At 43.4% G+C, this 14,568-nt stretch overlaps 2 protein-coding genes across 3 annotated transcripts; one reads left to right on the forward strand and one right to left on the reverse strand.

The window, feature by feature from the left end:
* The first annotated feature begins 489 nt into the window (after positions 1-489).
* Positions 490-5,610, forward strand: LOC112957360 (lysophosphatidic acid receptor 6-like). Of its 2 annotated transcripts, none has more exons than XM_026050979.1 (3): positions 490-654; positions 2,564-3,805; positions 4,617-5,610. In XM_026050979.1, exon 2 carries the CDS (start codon positions 2,734-2,736, stop codon positions 3,793-3,795), a length of 1,062 nt encoding a protein of 353 aa, XP_025906764.1. In that variant the 5' UTR covers positions 490-654; positions 2,564-2,733; the 3' UTR covers positions 3,796-3,805; positions 4,617-5,610. The 2 variants fall into 2 exon arrangements, with proteins under 2 accessions (XP_025906764.1, XP_025906766.1); XM_026050981.1 differs by lacking the exon at positions 490-654 and having other exon boundaries at positions 2,254-2,670; positions 2,741-3,805.
* A 154-nt stretch (positions 5,611-5,764) lies between these two features.
* Positions 5,765-14,147, reverse strand: INTS11 (integrator complex subunit 11). The gene is made up of 17 exons (XM_026050978.1): positions 13,963-14,147; positions 13,348-13,445; positions 12,804-12,877; positions 12,395-12,623; positions 12,178-12,276; positions 12,031-12,065; positions 11,537-11,675; positions 11,119-11,183; positions 10,678-10,867; positions 10,158-10,241; positions 9,966-10,055; positions 9,389-9,551; positions 8,669-8,776; positions 8,246-8,307; positions 7,586-7,728; positions 6,859-6,988; positions 5,765-6,081 (listed from the first exon to the last, which is right to left on the reverse strand). Exons 1-17 carry the CDS (start codon positions 13,988-13,990, stop codon positions 6,016-6,018), a joined length of 1,803 nt encoding a protein of 600 aa, XP_025906763.1. The 5' UTR covers positions 13,991-14,147; the 3' UTR covers positions 5,765-6,015.
* Between the last annotated feature and the right edge of the window lie 421 nt (positions 14,148-14,568).

Below are 14,568 nucleotides of genomic sequence, written 5' to 3' on the forward strand. Positions count from 1 at the left end.
TCATYGGGCGAGGAGATGATTTCCTCCCCACCCTGTTACACGTAGCCTTGTCAAAAGCTTGACAGCCTGCGAAGTAGAGGACACTTCTGCTCACTCCCTTGCTGTAGAGCAGGCTGACTCCTACCAGCGTTACTTCTTCAGGGCCAAATTCCCAAGACGATGACAGAACAYTGGAGGAGTCCCAAGCCTCTGCCCCAGAGAAGAGCAGCTGAGGCTGCTGTATTGCACAGGTGGAACCTGGTAGTGTCTGTTTCCATGAGCAAGAGGCTTCTCCATCCAGCTCTGAAAGCTGCCATGCCCRTTGGTGTGCAGGGGAATGGCAAGAAGGGGAGCAAGCCCCTTCTGGCCTGCCTCTCAGGGGAGGTGCGAGGGTCCTCTCTGTGCCACCTGGTCCCAGTGGGTGCATTGGGAGCACTAGGGCAGGCTGGGTGCTGTGCTGTCCCGCAGGTCCCCCGGAGGGAGAGCAGGGCAACTGCTGTGTTGAGAATCCCAGCGCTGCCTTTTCATCTTCACTTCCTGTGGTTTCTCGCTGTGAGGCGGGTGGCAGTGTGTCTTGCAAGGCAGTTTCTGAGCAGCGTAACTYGTGTCTGTGAAGCCTCTGAGACCAGTGCACTCAAGGCAGCTTTCACAAGAGAGGAGATGACCTGAGATGCGGTAAGTTAACTTTCTGTCTAAATAAACTTATTATGAGCCTTTACAACACAAAAAGCTGAACCAAATAGTGACCAGTACTACTCAGACCTCCTAGTGCAGGCCTAGATAGCAGAGCTTTTTTCATTTCACAGAGAAGTATTTGCTTTTTTTTTTTTTTTTTTTTTGAAAGTATTTCCTGATATCTGTTAACCCCCAAAACCTCTTATGCTTATAGGCTTATTCTCAAATGCAATAAATGAGAACCCAGACACAGCTATCCAGACAGCAGTGTGGGGAACTCTGCAGTCAGCACTAAGTACCGTTGGTTGGCTTGTTCATTTTAAATACCAGAGCAGAGGTTAAAAATAATCCAGCAGCTGCATTATAATATTAAGATAAGAGAGTACTTAAACATAGTGCCAGTGGAGAACTTCTGCACAAACCCCTGCTCYGCATTATTTTTTCATTGGCTGTAGTTAATGCTTGAATGTTACCTGTCATCAAGGGGTACTTAACATTTTTTTACCCTTACATTGTTGAATTAGTGGTATTTTAAGCTGATGCCGTTTGGACTTCTGATACTTCTGTCTTTCTGACTGCGATTTTAAAGCTCCACTGTAAACCAAACCAAGAAAAATACCATGTGTGACCCAGAATTCCAAGACAAAAATTGGTTTKATAATAAAAACATTTATACTAATTAAATGAACACAAATTCCAGTGGAAASTTTAAAAGATATGTTACTTTCTGAATTTTTGTAAATTAAGTAACCTCATTTAGGAGCAGAGGGTTGCTGGTGCTTTTTGATTTGTCTGACAGAAATGCAAGTAAAATGGGCAGGAAAAATACACAGAAGTCAGCCCTGGAGAAGACACCAGGTCTGGAACGTGGTAGGACTCTTTGTTTTTAGAGTAGTAGCTAAGTGAATGCKGTGTTATTACAGTGGTGAAATGGAACATATGCTCAGAAAAGTCATGCTTAATCCTAAACTGTGTCATTTCCATAATGTCAAAGTGAAATTAAGAACAAAATATTTTAAAATGGATCAGGGCATGTTCTGGGGTCSTGCAGTGCAAATTTGGCCGTTTGGAATTTGGCAAACCACTTGCTCCATTTAACCCTCCATCTGTAATCTCAGGTTCTTTTAACTAGTTAGATAAACAACCGTGAGAGTGAGGAGGAAGTGCGAGTTCAGCGTTTCCTTCGGAAAGTACCTGTAGACAAGCTTCATTCTGCTTTCAACAGCTCAGCTCCAGGAGCTCTCTACATACTGTGCRTGGGATTATATTTTCCACTCTATGCAGGGCTTCTATTTAGATGTTTACATTCAGATTGATAGTTTAGATGTCTTTTGTAGTTGATAAAGGGAAGGAGGGGGCTGGAGTGCGATCTGTTGCTTGTGAGATATGGGTGACCTAAGTGACGTTCCCCTCTGCAACCCACCTGGCCCTGAGGTGAGGGTAAAGTAGTTTCAGGATGCTGTAACTTCACACAACAGCTTGCCCCAAAATGTCACTGCTTCAGGTGAGATATAAGAGGGTAGAGGGGAAGGATGGAAAAACTTCATCTGTCCTATTTCTGCTCATTAGCTGTCAGGTTTTAGGATGGCCATTCTAAGTACTCCTGTATCACATACACCCCTGCAAATGAATGCCCAAATTGCCAAATTCAAAATAAGCTCAAAGTGCCAAATTCAACTGCTGGCCTGTCCTTAGCCACAACTCTTTAACATTCTACATACATCTTTGGCAAAAGACAAGTGTTTCCATGCCCTTTATTTTTGCTACTTCTATTAATATTGTCACCTTGTGCTTCTGTTAAATGCCAGTAAATCTGCCTGCTGCTGTGGAAACTTCAAATGTTCATGTTTTCAGTGATTCATTCTTGCTTTCAACCCCCCTGCTCTCCATCTACCTTTACGAAGCACAGAAGTCTGAAGCACAGATTCCATCACACCTAACATCAGAGGTTTCTATCGCTTTAGCTGTTGACCACTGAGAGATGAACTAAAACCCCAAACTCAAGGACCTTAGGAGGTAAGAGGCATCTTAAGCCTTCTCTCCCATGCTGGATACCCCTGCAGTTCTTCAAGAGAAATCATGGCAGGTATTTCCTGGACTGAAGGAATCTCCAATGCGACAGCTGCCAATGTCAGTGCAGCGTACAGCATGGAAGCAGACTTCCAGTATCACCTCTTCACTGTCATCTACAGCATTGTCTTTGTGCTGGGCCTCATAGAAAACCTCTTAGCCCTGTACCTGCTGTCCTGCAAAGTCAAGCACATCTCCCATTCCTACGTATACATGATTAACCTGGCCCTCGTAGACACCTTGTTTGTTTGTGTGTTGCCTTTCAAAATTCATTACCACCTGCATCAGAACAACTGGATCTTTGGGGACATGGCCTGCAGGGTAACYGGGACTTTGTACTATATGAACATCTACCTGAGCATTGCCTTCTTCACCTGCATTTGTGTCGATCGTTACATTGCAGCGCTGCACCCCTTCACTTACATCCAGATCAAAGTCTCTCACTATGTGATAGTGGTCGCAGTGCTGTGGATGGTAGCTCTAAGTGTCATGGTTTCACTCATCCTTGGAGGTCCCCTTCACAACAATGGCATGGAGAACAAAATAGCCTGTTTTGAGAATTTCACTACCTTTAGCTGGACTTACCGCATGGCATCTTACAACATCCTGGCCTTAGTTTTTGGCTTTGTGATCCCATTTTCCATCATCCTGATCAGCTACCCTCTCATTGCCAAGAGGATCTCCCAGATCAAACACAGCATCCGCAAGAGAAAAGCCCTGTGCACGATCTACATCATCTTGTTCATTTGCACCTTCTGCTTTCTCCCCTATCATCTCACTCACTTGCTCCACTTTTTAATGAGAATCCAGGTCATCCAGAACAAGCTGTTTACCAACCTGATCTACAAAATGCGAAGGATCACCTTAGCTCTAGTCAGTTTGAACTGCTGCTTCAATCCACTCTTATACTACTTCAGTTCTTCCACCAAACACTGGCACTTCAACTTCAAGCTCAGATTCAGGTCTAAAATGGTCTACACGATCTGTGATCAGAAGTTCGGAAACTGCTCTTACATTTACAAGCTAGAACAGAGGCAGGGAAATATGAAGCACGGAAATGGAATCAACTGACATACTTCAAGTAAGTACAACATTCATCATTCCAAATATTGCTTTGAAATCAAGCCTTGGAAATGCAGCACTCAGAGCATTCCCTTGATGTAATCAGTATAAGAAAATGCTTAACGTATGTGTTATCATTACTAGCCAACTAGGACTGTGCTTGGGGGCAGCTGCACTTGTCTGTTCTCCTAGGTAGTACCTGCTAACACCATCTCGTGTGCACGTACCATTATGCTCCGTTCTCCTTTTGTTTTCTTCTGAGTTTGGGAGGTGAACCAAGGTTCCCTTCTGGAACCAGGTTTACCTGAAAGAAACCAGTCTCCTAATTGACTGTAATGCTGGAAGTTGAGTCGATCAGGGCACTCCTGCSTGGTTTTTCCCTTTTTTGGAAGGATCGTGTGTTTTCTCCCTGGAGACCAACTATTCAGCTGGGGTCTCAAGCTGCTTTCTGACTATATTTCACAGCCAAATAAGGGCTTCTCATCTCTTCTGAATCAATTGATTGGCTTCATGGGGAGTATTTGAGTTCAGGCTTTCTAGCATCACATGCCTCTAGATTCAGGCTCAGCAGTTAATAACTGCTAAGTTTTAAAAGGTAATTAATAGATCCACGTGTCTCTCAGTCAGTTAGTCCCATATCCATATAAAAGCTGCTCCCCCTCAACTTGGCATCCTGCAAGACCTGTGAGRAAGTCTCTCACTGAGGAAAGTTTGCTGGGAACTGCCTGAACATGGTGTAGTCCAGTTCATCTGTCAGACCCCTTTTTCCTGAGATTGTGTTATATCACTAAGAATGTCTAACTTATTTCATCCCTTGTTTGTATTAACAGAACACCTAACTTCTGAGAACGGCTGGGTTTTCCACCTKCTGAACCGAAGACTGTTTCATCACGGAAAAAAATGATCATTTATGGGTTATCAGAGCAAGCAGAAAGCCACCAACCTAGCTGAAGAACCTGCTTAAAAGCCAATGGTTATTTAGAGACRTGGTTTTGGTAACTCACTGCTCTGACCTGTCCCATGTCACGCACAGATATATAAAATACACATATATGTGATTGCTTCCTGGCATATGAGAGAGCCGAGAGGATGAAAACAGAAAGGAAACCCTCGTGGGGCTTGGTAAAGAGGAACAATGTGTCTAATGGTGGCAGCGCTAAATCGATATTGCAATTCAATGTGCAAAGCAGACCAGAAGCCCCACTGTGACCTTGCCCTCTACGGCACAAACTAGTCTTTATGTTTTATGTTATACACAGTACATGTTGTGCTGCTGGACCTGGAACAAGAAATGACACTTACCTTAAGGAGATAGGGAGTATGATTATGCGTGCAGCAAACAAAGCAAGAGTAGGTCTGAAATTACTATAACATAACTGCAGCTTTGTAATAGTGGCTTTTGTATGTGGTATTAAATTTCTTAGCAATTATTCTTTAAATGTCTGTGAGAAAAGCTGCATAACCTCTTAAAGTACTGTTTATAGTGATGTTTGTGTTGCTTTGCTTGGCTGGGCTTGGTAAGACCTTAGAGAATGTTTGTACCGAAAGCCTTGTACCGCTGCCTCCATTAAACTTATATTTTGTCTTTTAATTCTGAAAAGGTTGGAGTAGCTTTTAAAGCTTCTTCTTTTGACCCCATGGGCCTAYTCCAGACTTTGTATTCCCTGTAAGGCTATCACTGATACTAGTTTTGCATAACATGTGAGCTGAATACTCCTGCTCACAAATCTGAAACACTTCAAATGAGCTGTTCTGTCCCAGCACAGAATCCCTGGAACAAGTTCAGGGCAGGAGTGGGTTTGGCACACGGCTGTTGATACTACTTATTTTTATGAATAAAGAGAAAGTCTGGAGGTTGCCCAGAAAAGGCCTTTTAGTACAGAAAGGCACAGTAAGGTTTTGAGGAAACAGCGCTGTGTAAGTAGTAGAATGCTCAATATCTCTTACCTTACTGTGTAAGCAACTCAAAGCTTGTTCCTCAGGGCTCKTTAAAAACAGGCTGCAGTGACTCCGGGGCAGGACGCTAAGGAAGACGACTGCAGCACTGCTGACCAGTAGTCCCATGTACACTCTCACTGCACGTATTGGACAAACATTTTAATTCCTGTATTAAAATGAAACCAGCAACCTGCAGATGCTATGTCTATCCTTAGTTTTCCATCATGACAAGGTAACAAATTAAATCTCTCTCTCTCTGAGGCGCTGCCACCCTGGCTGCTGCTCTGTTGCTCAAGCTGTACTCTGAGGCAGTCCTTTTTTGAGCAGGGATGTGAGATAGCTGCCTAGCTCTTCATCCTAAAGAAATGAAAGAGAAACAAGCTGAAAGCAACATTTCATGCAACTTTCCAGCTGCGGCAAGAAGTTAAGGCTCTGTAGCCTGGAAATACAGGGAAATAATTCTTGGACCAAGGAATTTAGTATCAGCAATGGACAAATCAGTTCAGTTAGCACAAATCCACTTCYGCGTTTTCTTTCTTAGTATCAATGTAAAAATCCCTTCTGTCAAAGAAGTTTCTTGGACTTCTCTGAAGACTTCTCTTTGGAAGCAAGGAATTAAGAACTATTGATTTTTGCTTTGTCCTTCCCTTCTTGTAAAGGAAACATTTAAACAAATACAGACATTAAAAGTATTCCCTTGAAAGCAAGCAGATAGAACTACTACTCCTAATTTTAGCATGGTTCTGCTTTATGTAGCTTTCTGCTTGTTGTTAAAGTTTCACACCTACCTTACAAAACACTCTACACCCTGTGTGGCAGCAGTGATGCAGCTGAGAGTTAGAAGCTTGTTGCTATAGTGTCCTCAAAACACAGATTTTCTTACACTACTCAATAATTGCTCCAAACCAGGTGCCTCTAGTTAAGTGGTCTGAGAGAAAACAGACTCGATTGTAAAATGATTTGTACTAAAGCTGAAATAAAGAAAACAGCAGGGGCTCACTCTGGCTTTTCTCAAACTACGTCATGGACTGAGCTTTCATCAGTCGCAAAGGTGATGCACACTCCAGGTCATCACAAAACCTCAGTTAAGACCAATTGGAATTGCTTAGAAAGCAAGTTTTTAAGTGTTCTTACCTGGTATGTCCAGGATACAAGCAAGACTTTTGTTCCTTGATCCTCTGAATGTGCTGTAGCTTGGATAAGAATGGACTCTACTGTTATAGAACCATCAGGGAGATGCTGAACTGAATAGTCTTTCAAGATCCTGTTAAAAGAAGGCATATAACTTATTTTGGAGGGGATAAACACTAGTTGAAGGGTGAGCGACTTTCAGTCTAGGAMTCCCCATCCAACAGCCAGGTGTCGTTACTACTTTTAACTGCATCTCTGAGACAGATACTGGTCATCAGAGGGTCAGACATTTCCTGTGGGGTTCTATTTTGGGCCTTCCTGACAGCTAGAGCTCCAGCCTGACAGCCTATTCATATGTGTAAAGCACAACTCTTGGATTATAGCAGCTGCTTTTAGGACATAAATATTTTTAAGTTTCAGCTGCTAACTCAGCTAGAAGCAACAGTGACAGCAGCAACCTGCCACAAAAGGTTTCAGTTGGCCTGCAAAAGCTTGACAAAGTCCAGCCTCTGCTACAGCGACACAACCACTGCTCTTCTTCCCCTAGCTAGAGATCGAAATCCTGGGCAATTGCATTTTCTGAGCTGTAATTTTCCAAAGGGGCAAGTTTTCCYGATGATAAAGCTGTTCTATAAAGGCAGGAAGGAAAGCGGTACTTGTACTCTATTGGAACGAAAGGGCCTAGTTCAGCCCAGCAGGAAAAGCCAAGCAGATGCAAGAGCAGCCTTACGCTTTGAGGTGGTTGTACACGCGGAGCCCCGTCTCGTGTTCCTTCCGCGGATCCTGAATGTGAACGCGGCAGGTGAAACGCAGCTGATGCTCTGCAAGGCCCAGCTCCTTCAGGGCCTGCTCTGGAGAAACCAGCCGGAAGCTCTACAGAGGAAAACACAAAGCATTGGAGGCTACTTCTTTTTGGCTGTTCTTCTGGAGTTTTATGCCTCCTATGTGGCATAGCTGCACAAAGGTCTGTGTTTATCACTGCAAAACTCCTGCAGGGAGGATCAGCACTGCTCAACCTTTGGAATGTCCAGCCCTTTCAGTTACTAGTGCCAACGACAGCAGCCAGGTATGAATGTGTGTGCAGGATGGCAGAAGAGGAGGAAAGACTGGAGAAAATACCCAGATAAACGGGCACACAACAAGATGCTAATTCTGAAGTTGTGGGATTGGGGGCGACTGTCTCTCAAGCAGGCAACTGACCATCTGGAGAGTCATTCTTACAGACTAATCCATCTCATAGGCCTGCAGGATCAGCTCTTGCTATGGCTCCTTCCAAAAAATTTGGGTTATATATGTTTAATTGGTTCTTTTTTCACCTACACCTTGCCTGTAAATGACAACAGACTCATAAAGAGGACAACAAGACAAGGGTAAGAACTTTTTTACTTACGTTATCCTTCATAATTAACGTGCCATGCATGAGCTTTGGCTTCTTGGCATCAGGTAACAGACCTAAACCAAAGCGAACAGAAGACGACAACAGGTTAATGGTACTGTGCCTGCTTTCTACACCTCTAACATTATTTTAAGATTTAAGAGATTGGGCTTTCAATCAAGTGCAATAAGGGTTGTACATCGTTCCACTGAGGGGTATGATACATTCAGGGTCTGTGATTTTACATTTTCATTCTCYTGTTACTTAAAAATAAAGTAGCCAGCACTTATACCACTATCAATCAGTGCTCTAGAAGTAATGAAAACAATGCTCAGGAATCCAGAATAATTGCCTGTAATGAATGGGTAAGAGACAGCAAAGCAGTAAAAAAGATGAAAATCTCCATTTCAACAGAAATCTCTGTTGGAGGTGCCTCACCTATTGCTGTTTCTCTCTTCAGGAGTCCCAGGGATATGTCCACAGGAATGCTGGGATTGGTGAATATTGTTGTTGTCTCTCCATTYGCAGGCATGTAACAGCTCACATCTGCAACAGAAAGAGTCAGTGTTGGAAAGACTTAAAGACAACGCCTGAAACTCAAAATTGGGATTTCAAAGAGGCCRGAGAGTAGAGTTTGTGCAGAAGCCAAAGCCTGACAACCTCACTGGTACCGTTAAAACCCACCCCCCCAACACTAACCACAAGTAGCCCTGACTCTTTTTAGGCCCCTCACACAGAAGGCAGCATAGACACTTTCAGAAAAGCATTGGCAGCTTCTGACTCAGCTCTGCTTAACTGGGAAACCTCCTCATGAGGGGGAACAAGATCACTGGCTGCAATAAAAATGTTTGCAACCTGATGTGCCTAACAAGTTGCTACAAAGAAATTTATGACCTCTATTTTTTTTTCTTTTTATTTTGGACATCATTCCTAGTAACTAAAGTCACTTAGATGTTTTTCCCCTGGCCTGTCTCTACTTGTTTTAGGAGTCCAAGGAAATATAAATTCAGTAAATGCTAGACTAAAACAACACAAACATACCAAACCACTTCAATTGTTCTTAGAAACTCGGAAATAAATAGGTGCTTAGGCATAAAGTAAAGTCTAAAGCCTTCCTCCTGCTGCCATCCTCTGCCCAGTACACAGAGTGTAACATACGAAATTCCTGCTCGATTTTCTGCTTCAGGAACTCCATTTTCTTTGCTTCACCATGGACCAGGAGAACATTGCGTGGCTCTGCCTGGCGAATCAGCTGCATTATTCCCTTGGCATCAGCATGGGCACTGAAGGACATGTACTCCACCTGCATCTTCACCTCCAGCTGCAAGGGGCAAAAAGCACAGGTTTTCTGCATCAGGAAACACTTAAACCCCCTAACAGCTTATAAACTGCCCAGGAGCAGACCCAGACCTCTCCAAATGCCTTTCAGAGAAGGCAGCAGACACTAAATTATAAACTGAGGTTGCTGAAACAGCTGCTTAGAACATTTATTAACAGTTTTAATATCCCCTTATTAAATAGCACTGTAAGTAGTCCACCACCCAAGTATAATGGCATGCGTCCAATAAATCACAAAGCAATGAAGAGCAGGAAGAGACACGCTGTTCCCAAAATAAAGGAAAAAACAACCAGTCCAACTCAATTCACATTATGAGTATGCAGCAACCTAACAACCACATAAAGTTGTAAAGAGTCTCTCCCCAAAACRAACTTTCTTGCTGAGAAGAAAACTCACTATTTGTCGTCCTTCCATTTCCAGCTTGCGCTGGCCACTCAGAATCTTGTGGCCTACAGTTCCTTGCACACAGTAGCCTGGCATGATGACCTGAGAAGAAAACCACAAAAGCCTGCACACTCTGCACCTAAACACATGTAGGATGGCTGTTGTTAACAAAAGAATATCACGTAGGRCAACGGAATTGCTTACCATGTTTTTTTCATTCCCTGCCCATTTCCTGAAGATCTGAAGGGACTGTCCCGCATGAAGCATTCCAGGGGTTGCAAAGACAACCTAGAGTTCAAAGATGCATCAAACTTCTTTTTTTCCAAAGCCTCCCAATACCAATCAAAACCCAAAATGAGCAATAAAAGATTGTCCTATAAAGGATCCATCTCCTAACTTTATTTCAYAGGCACATGCTGCAAAATTACAGTTTGTATCATCAAAAAGGGTACCAATTATATGAGAACACTATTTTTGTTTATTTTCTCCCAGCATTTTAGCTTTATTGGATTAAAAACAGCAAAACCTTTAATACAGTTACAGAGAAAGAGGCATTCAGATGGCCTGGCCCCAAAAAGGTCTTGGGGTGGGATGCCAGTATTAATAGTGTAAATGACGCTTAGACTTTGCAGGCTGCCTCTCTAGCTAAACCAGGAACAGAGTGGTACAAAATAAGCTCCCAAGGCACTACACAAGTGCTTTACTACCTTTTTATGGCACCTACCATAGGTCCTGGATTATCTGCGTAGGCCCGGTCAAATGCTTTGATGTGTTTGAATTCAAACATGTTTCTCTGCACAAAGGTTTTCCGAATTTTTTGATTCGTCCATGTGATGAAGAGTTTGTAATAATGATTTGCCTTTTCTGTCAGTCCCGTGGAAAAATAAATTGGAGCCTTCAGGTTCATTCTTTCCCTGTAGAAAGAAGTGATCCAGGCAGATAGGAGTGCCATACTGGAAACCTGGCCTTAGCACCACGCACTTCTTTATCAAGAAGTTTAATACTTTACACTATTTCATTCCTTTTCTGCCCTCCCATGAAAAAAAATGTACAATACTGCAAAGATACATTAAAATCTTTAAAATGACAACTGATCCTAAGTGGAAACAAGGAGGGCAGAATGACCCTGAAAAGGAGAAAGATTCACAGAGGAAGGCAGACTTACCAGAAGGTCTCCAATAAAATGCAAAGTTCCTGGGCGCGTCCAAGGGCAAAAACTGGGATAAGAACCTGCAAATGAGATAGCACATGATGGCCTGGAGCAGCATCATTCCTGAACAAGTCCCTCAGTTCCTTCTTATAGCCCTTTTTCTTCCCAAACAYGAGAATAAACCACATCAACACCACRAGAATTCACTTTCTTCAGCAATGTACTGTCACTTGGCAGCAAACAATTTTACGCTATTAGGCCTCTAATATTTTGCATTTTAAAGCACAGATGCAGCAATACAAGAAACCCATCAGTTTCATATAACGGTTTTGTGTGGGAGCCAAAGTTAGTTAGCATTAGAAGACAGACCCAACAAGAGTGTCACAGACTGGACAAGTAGATGATCGTTACGTAGATGATCCCACAGGCATACCTTCCCTCCTCTTTCTACAGTCTCATGAACTTTCTTCAAGAAATCCCTTTCYCTGCAGCGTTTGGAGTCTCTGATAGTTGTGGCATAAGTGGATTCACTTATTAATAAATCTGGGCGACACTTATCAATCCACGCAGCACTAAAACAAAATAAAAATTTAGAAGTTTATCAAATTAAGATGTATTTGGCATTAATGATCCAMTAGAAATGGAGAGATTTGTCAAAAATCACCTAGAACTTTCACAGTTTTTTTCTGATATATAGGCCAAGAACAAGAAGAACAAGACTGCAATAAGGTCTAACTTGAGAAATCAATCCCAATTTGTTCTTTCTCCTAATTAAAAATTGCCTTCATCTTTCTAGCAAAGACCTCAGAAAATACTCCAAACTCCCAGAAACAAAGAAGCAATAACGCCTACAGAATAACAGAAGCTGCTGCTAAAACCTTCCTGTTTGAAACACACACAAATCATAAAATTCAGCTTTCCACTTACCCTAAATGTCTGTCTGGAGTCATATTATAATCACCCTAATAGAAGAAGAGAAATCCATTTATTTTCTCAACGTAAAGGAATSCACACGATTAAAAGTCTCTATATGYGTTATGATTTAAAGTCTCTATATGTGTTGCTGTTACTTACAGTGTAAACAACAGACTCACATCCAACCTTAATCTGGAACATGGCTGCTCCTAGCACGTGGCCAGCATAATACGCCTTGATCTCCAGCTCCTCATCCACCTGTGTAAACAGGCAAACACTGCAGTAGTGTAAACATTTTAGAAAAGAGAAAAATCACTCTTCCTTCTACCAAAATCCAGTTGGTTTGACCAAGGAGGGTGCAGCAATGGTCATTTACCTGAACTGTCTGGTGAAGATGAACAGCAACAACTTTTTTCATACAGTCTTTAATCATTTGGGATGTGAAGAAGTTAGTTTCCCCTTTCTTATCTACAGTGATTTTCCTGTAGTCCTCCAGAAGGATTGGGCAGATGGCCTTGGTAGGATGCGTCATGTAAATCGGTCCGTCGTAGCCAACCATTTCACTGAAGTATGGTAAGGCTCCACAATGGTCCAAGTGGAAGTGGCTGCAAAAAGACACAAAATGTGAAGGAAACATTGCAATGCTTTTGAAATTTGAAACTGGAACTAAACAAGCAAACAAAATATGAATAACAAACCCTAACCTTATTAGGGTTACAAGTTTAACAAATCACAGGGAAAGGAGAGTGTAGAAAGTTTCTTGCTTTCCCTTTGAGTTTTCTCACCTGATAATYACACAGTCTAGGAAGTCAGTCAGTCTTCCATTCTGAGTGATGTAAGAAAAGTCAGGAAAGCGCCTCTGCAAAAACATTGAAAAAGCTSGTTATCCCTTGCCAAACACAGCCAACTAACGTTACAACCAATTAACCCAGCAGAAGAATAGCATGAACCATTCCCAACACTGGCAACATGTTGTCTTAGTGTCAGCAACACAGTAAGAGCTGTATTGACATTGTCAAGATTTATGGACAGAAAGAGTCGAACAGAAAAAGTGCAGGAAGACTCAGAGGGAAAGGCAGAGAACTCGCCTTGCAAATAAATGAATTATAAGCAAGCTACAAACAAGGTAATCTTTAAAGCAAAAGTGGTTGATACAGATGTCCAATAACTGACAGCCACCCAAGGGCACCCATGTGCCGTGCAAGATGCATCAGACAGTGTTCAAAGGCAAGGTGGCCAGGACAGCGAACCAGGATCTGCTAGGGAAGCCTGGCACATTTCCCTTAAAAGCATCTCCAGTCAACGTTCAGGTTTCCCCACTGCACTCACATCGTCATTGTAGCCCATGTGCATCCCGCAGTCCAGCATTACGTTTTTCCCTGCGATGGACACGAGGATGCAGCTGCGTCCCACATCCTGGCCAGCCCCTGGACCCAAAGGAAAGGAAGACAAGCACAGAATCCTTAGTGATACTTACTGTCACTTCAAAAGAGAAGCACTGAAAGGTTTCTATAAACCTTATTCTACAGCCCTGACTCCCTTCCAGTGCAAAGACCACATCCTTCCTCCAAGCAAGTGGATCTGTCACAGGGAGGCAGATGTGAGCTCACCTACCCATTCCCTAAGCTTGAGAGCCTCCTTCCAGTATCACTGCAGTACTCTACCACCAATCTATTAATTAATTTTTTCATTCTGGAATAGGGTTCACAGGCTCTCTTTGCATCATACTTGTTTGCACAATAACCACGCCAGCATTACAAATGTAACATGCAAGTGCCACTGAGATGAGTTCTTGAGGCAGGGAAAGGCACATACATATCCAGCAGCATAGAATGTTATTTCTATCTCTAAGATAGAAACGAACAGACTGAGTTTTCAAGGAAATCATAACATACAGAAATTTCCAGCATTCCCCCTTTAACTGTATTTGAGATTTACACTTACCCAAGGGAGTGACTTTTATTTCAGGCATGTTAACAAAGCTCCCTAGATCTGAAGCAGTATGATAAATTCTCTCACACACAGCTTGATAGGGGCCATAAAGAGAGGTTTTAGTCTTTAGTCAGCACCACCACCGCGTTTCTTCTTCAGTATCAGGCAGACAACTTCAGCTGAGGTCTCATTTCTTTCTGGAAGACGGACAGACAGACAGCACAAGTCAAACAAGCGGCAATCCCAGCTTCTCCTAGAAACCCRCACCCGTTTGGGCTCAGCTCTAACGGTCGCGTTTTCCCGTGCGCCCTTTGCGCTCCCGTCACCTCAGGGCCAGAGGGCCGCGCACGCATCGGGACGGGGAGGGGGGTGCGCAGGGCTGTGCCCACCCGCAGGCCGCTGTAAGCGGAGGCTCCTGCTCCCTTCCCRGCCGTTATCCCCTCGCCCCGTCCCACGTCTCCTTTTCCGTCTCCTTTTCCCTCTCTCTCTCCGCACAGACCCCAACGTCTCTCACCGCCCCCACGTCGCCTCCGCGCACGCGCAGCCGCTCGCTCTGCCCACAACGGCGCTGACCCAGCGGCACCGCCCTCCACCCCGCCCCGCAGCCAATAGCGCGGC

The sequence above is a fragment of the Nothoprocta perdicaria genome, unplaced genomic scaffold (assembly GCF_003342845.1).
Source record: "Nothoprocta perdicaria isolate Ctin4 unplaced genomic scaffold, notPer1 scaffold_72, whole genome shotgun sequence".
In the NCBI taxonomy this organism is placed as follows: domain Eukaryota; kingdom Metazoa; phylum Chordata; class Aves; order Tinamiformes; family Tinamidae; genus Nothoprocta; species Nothoprocta perdicaria.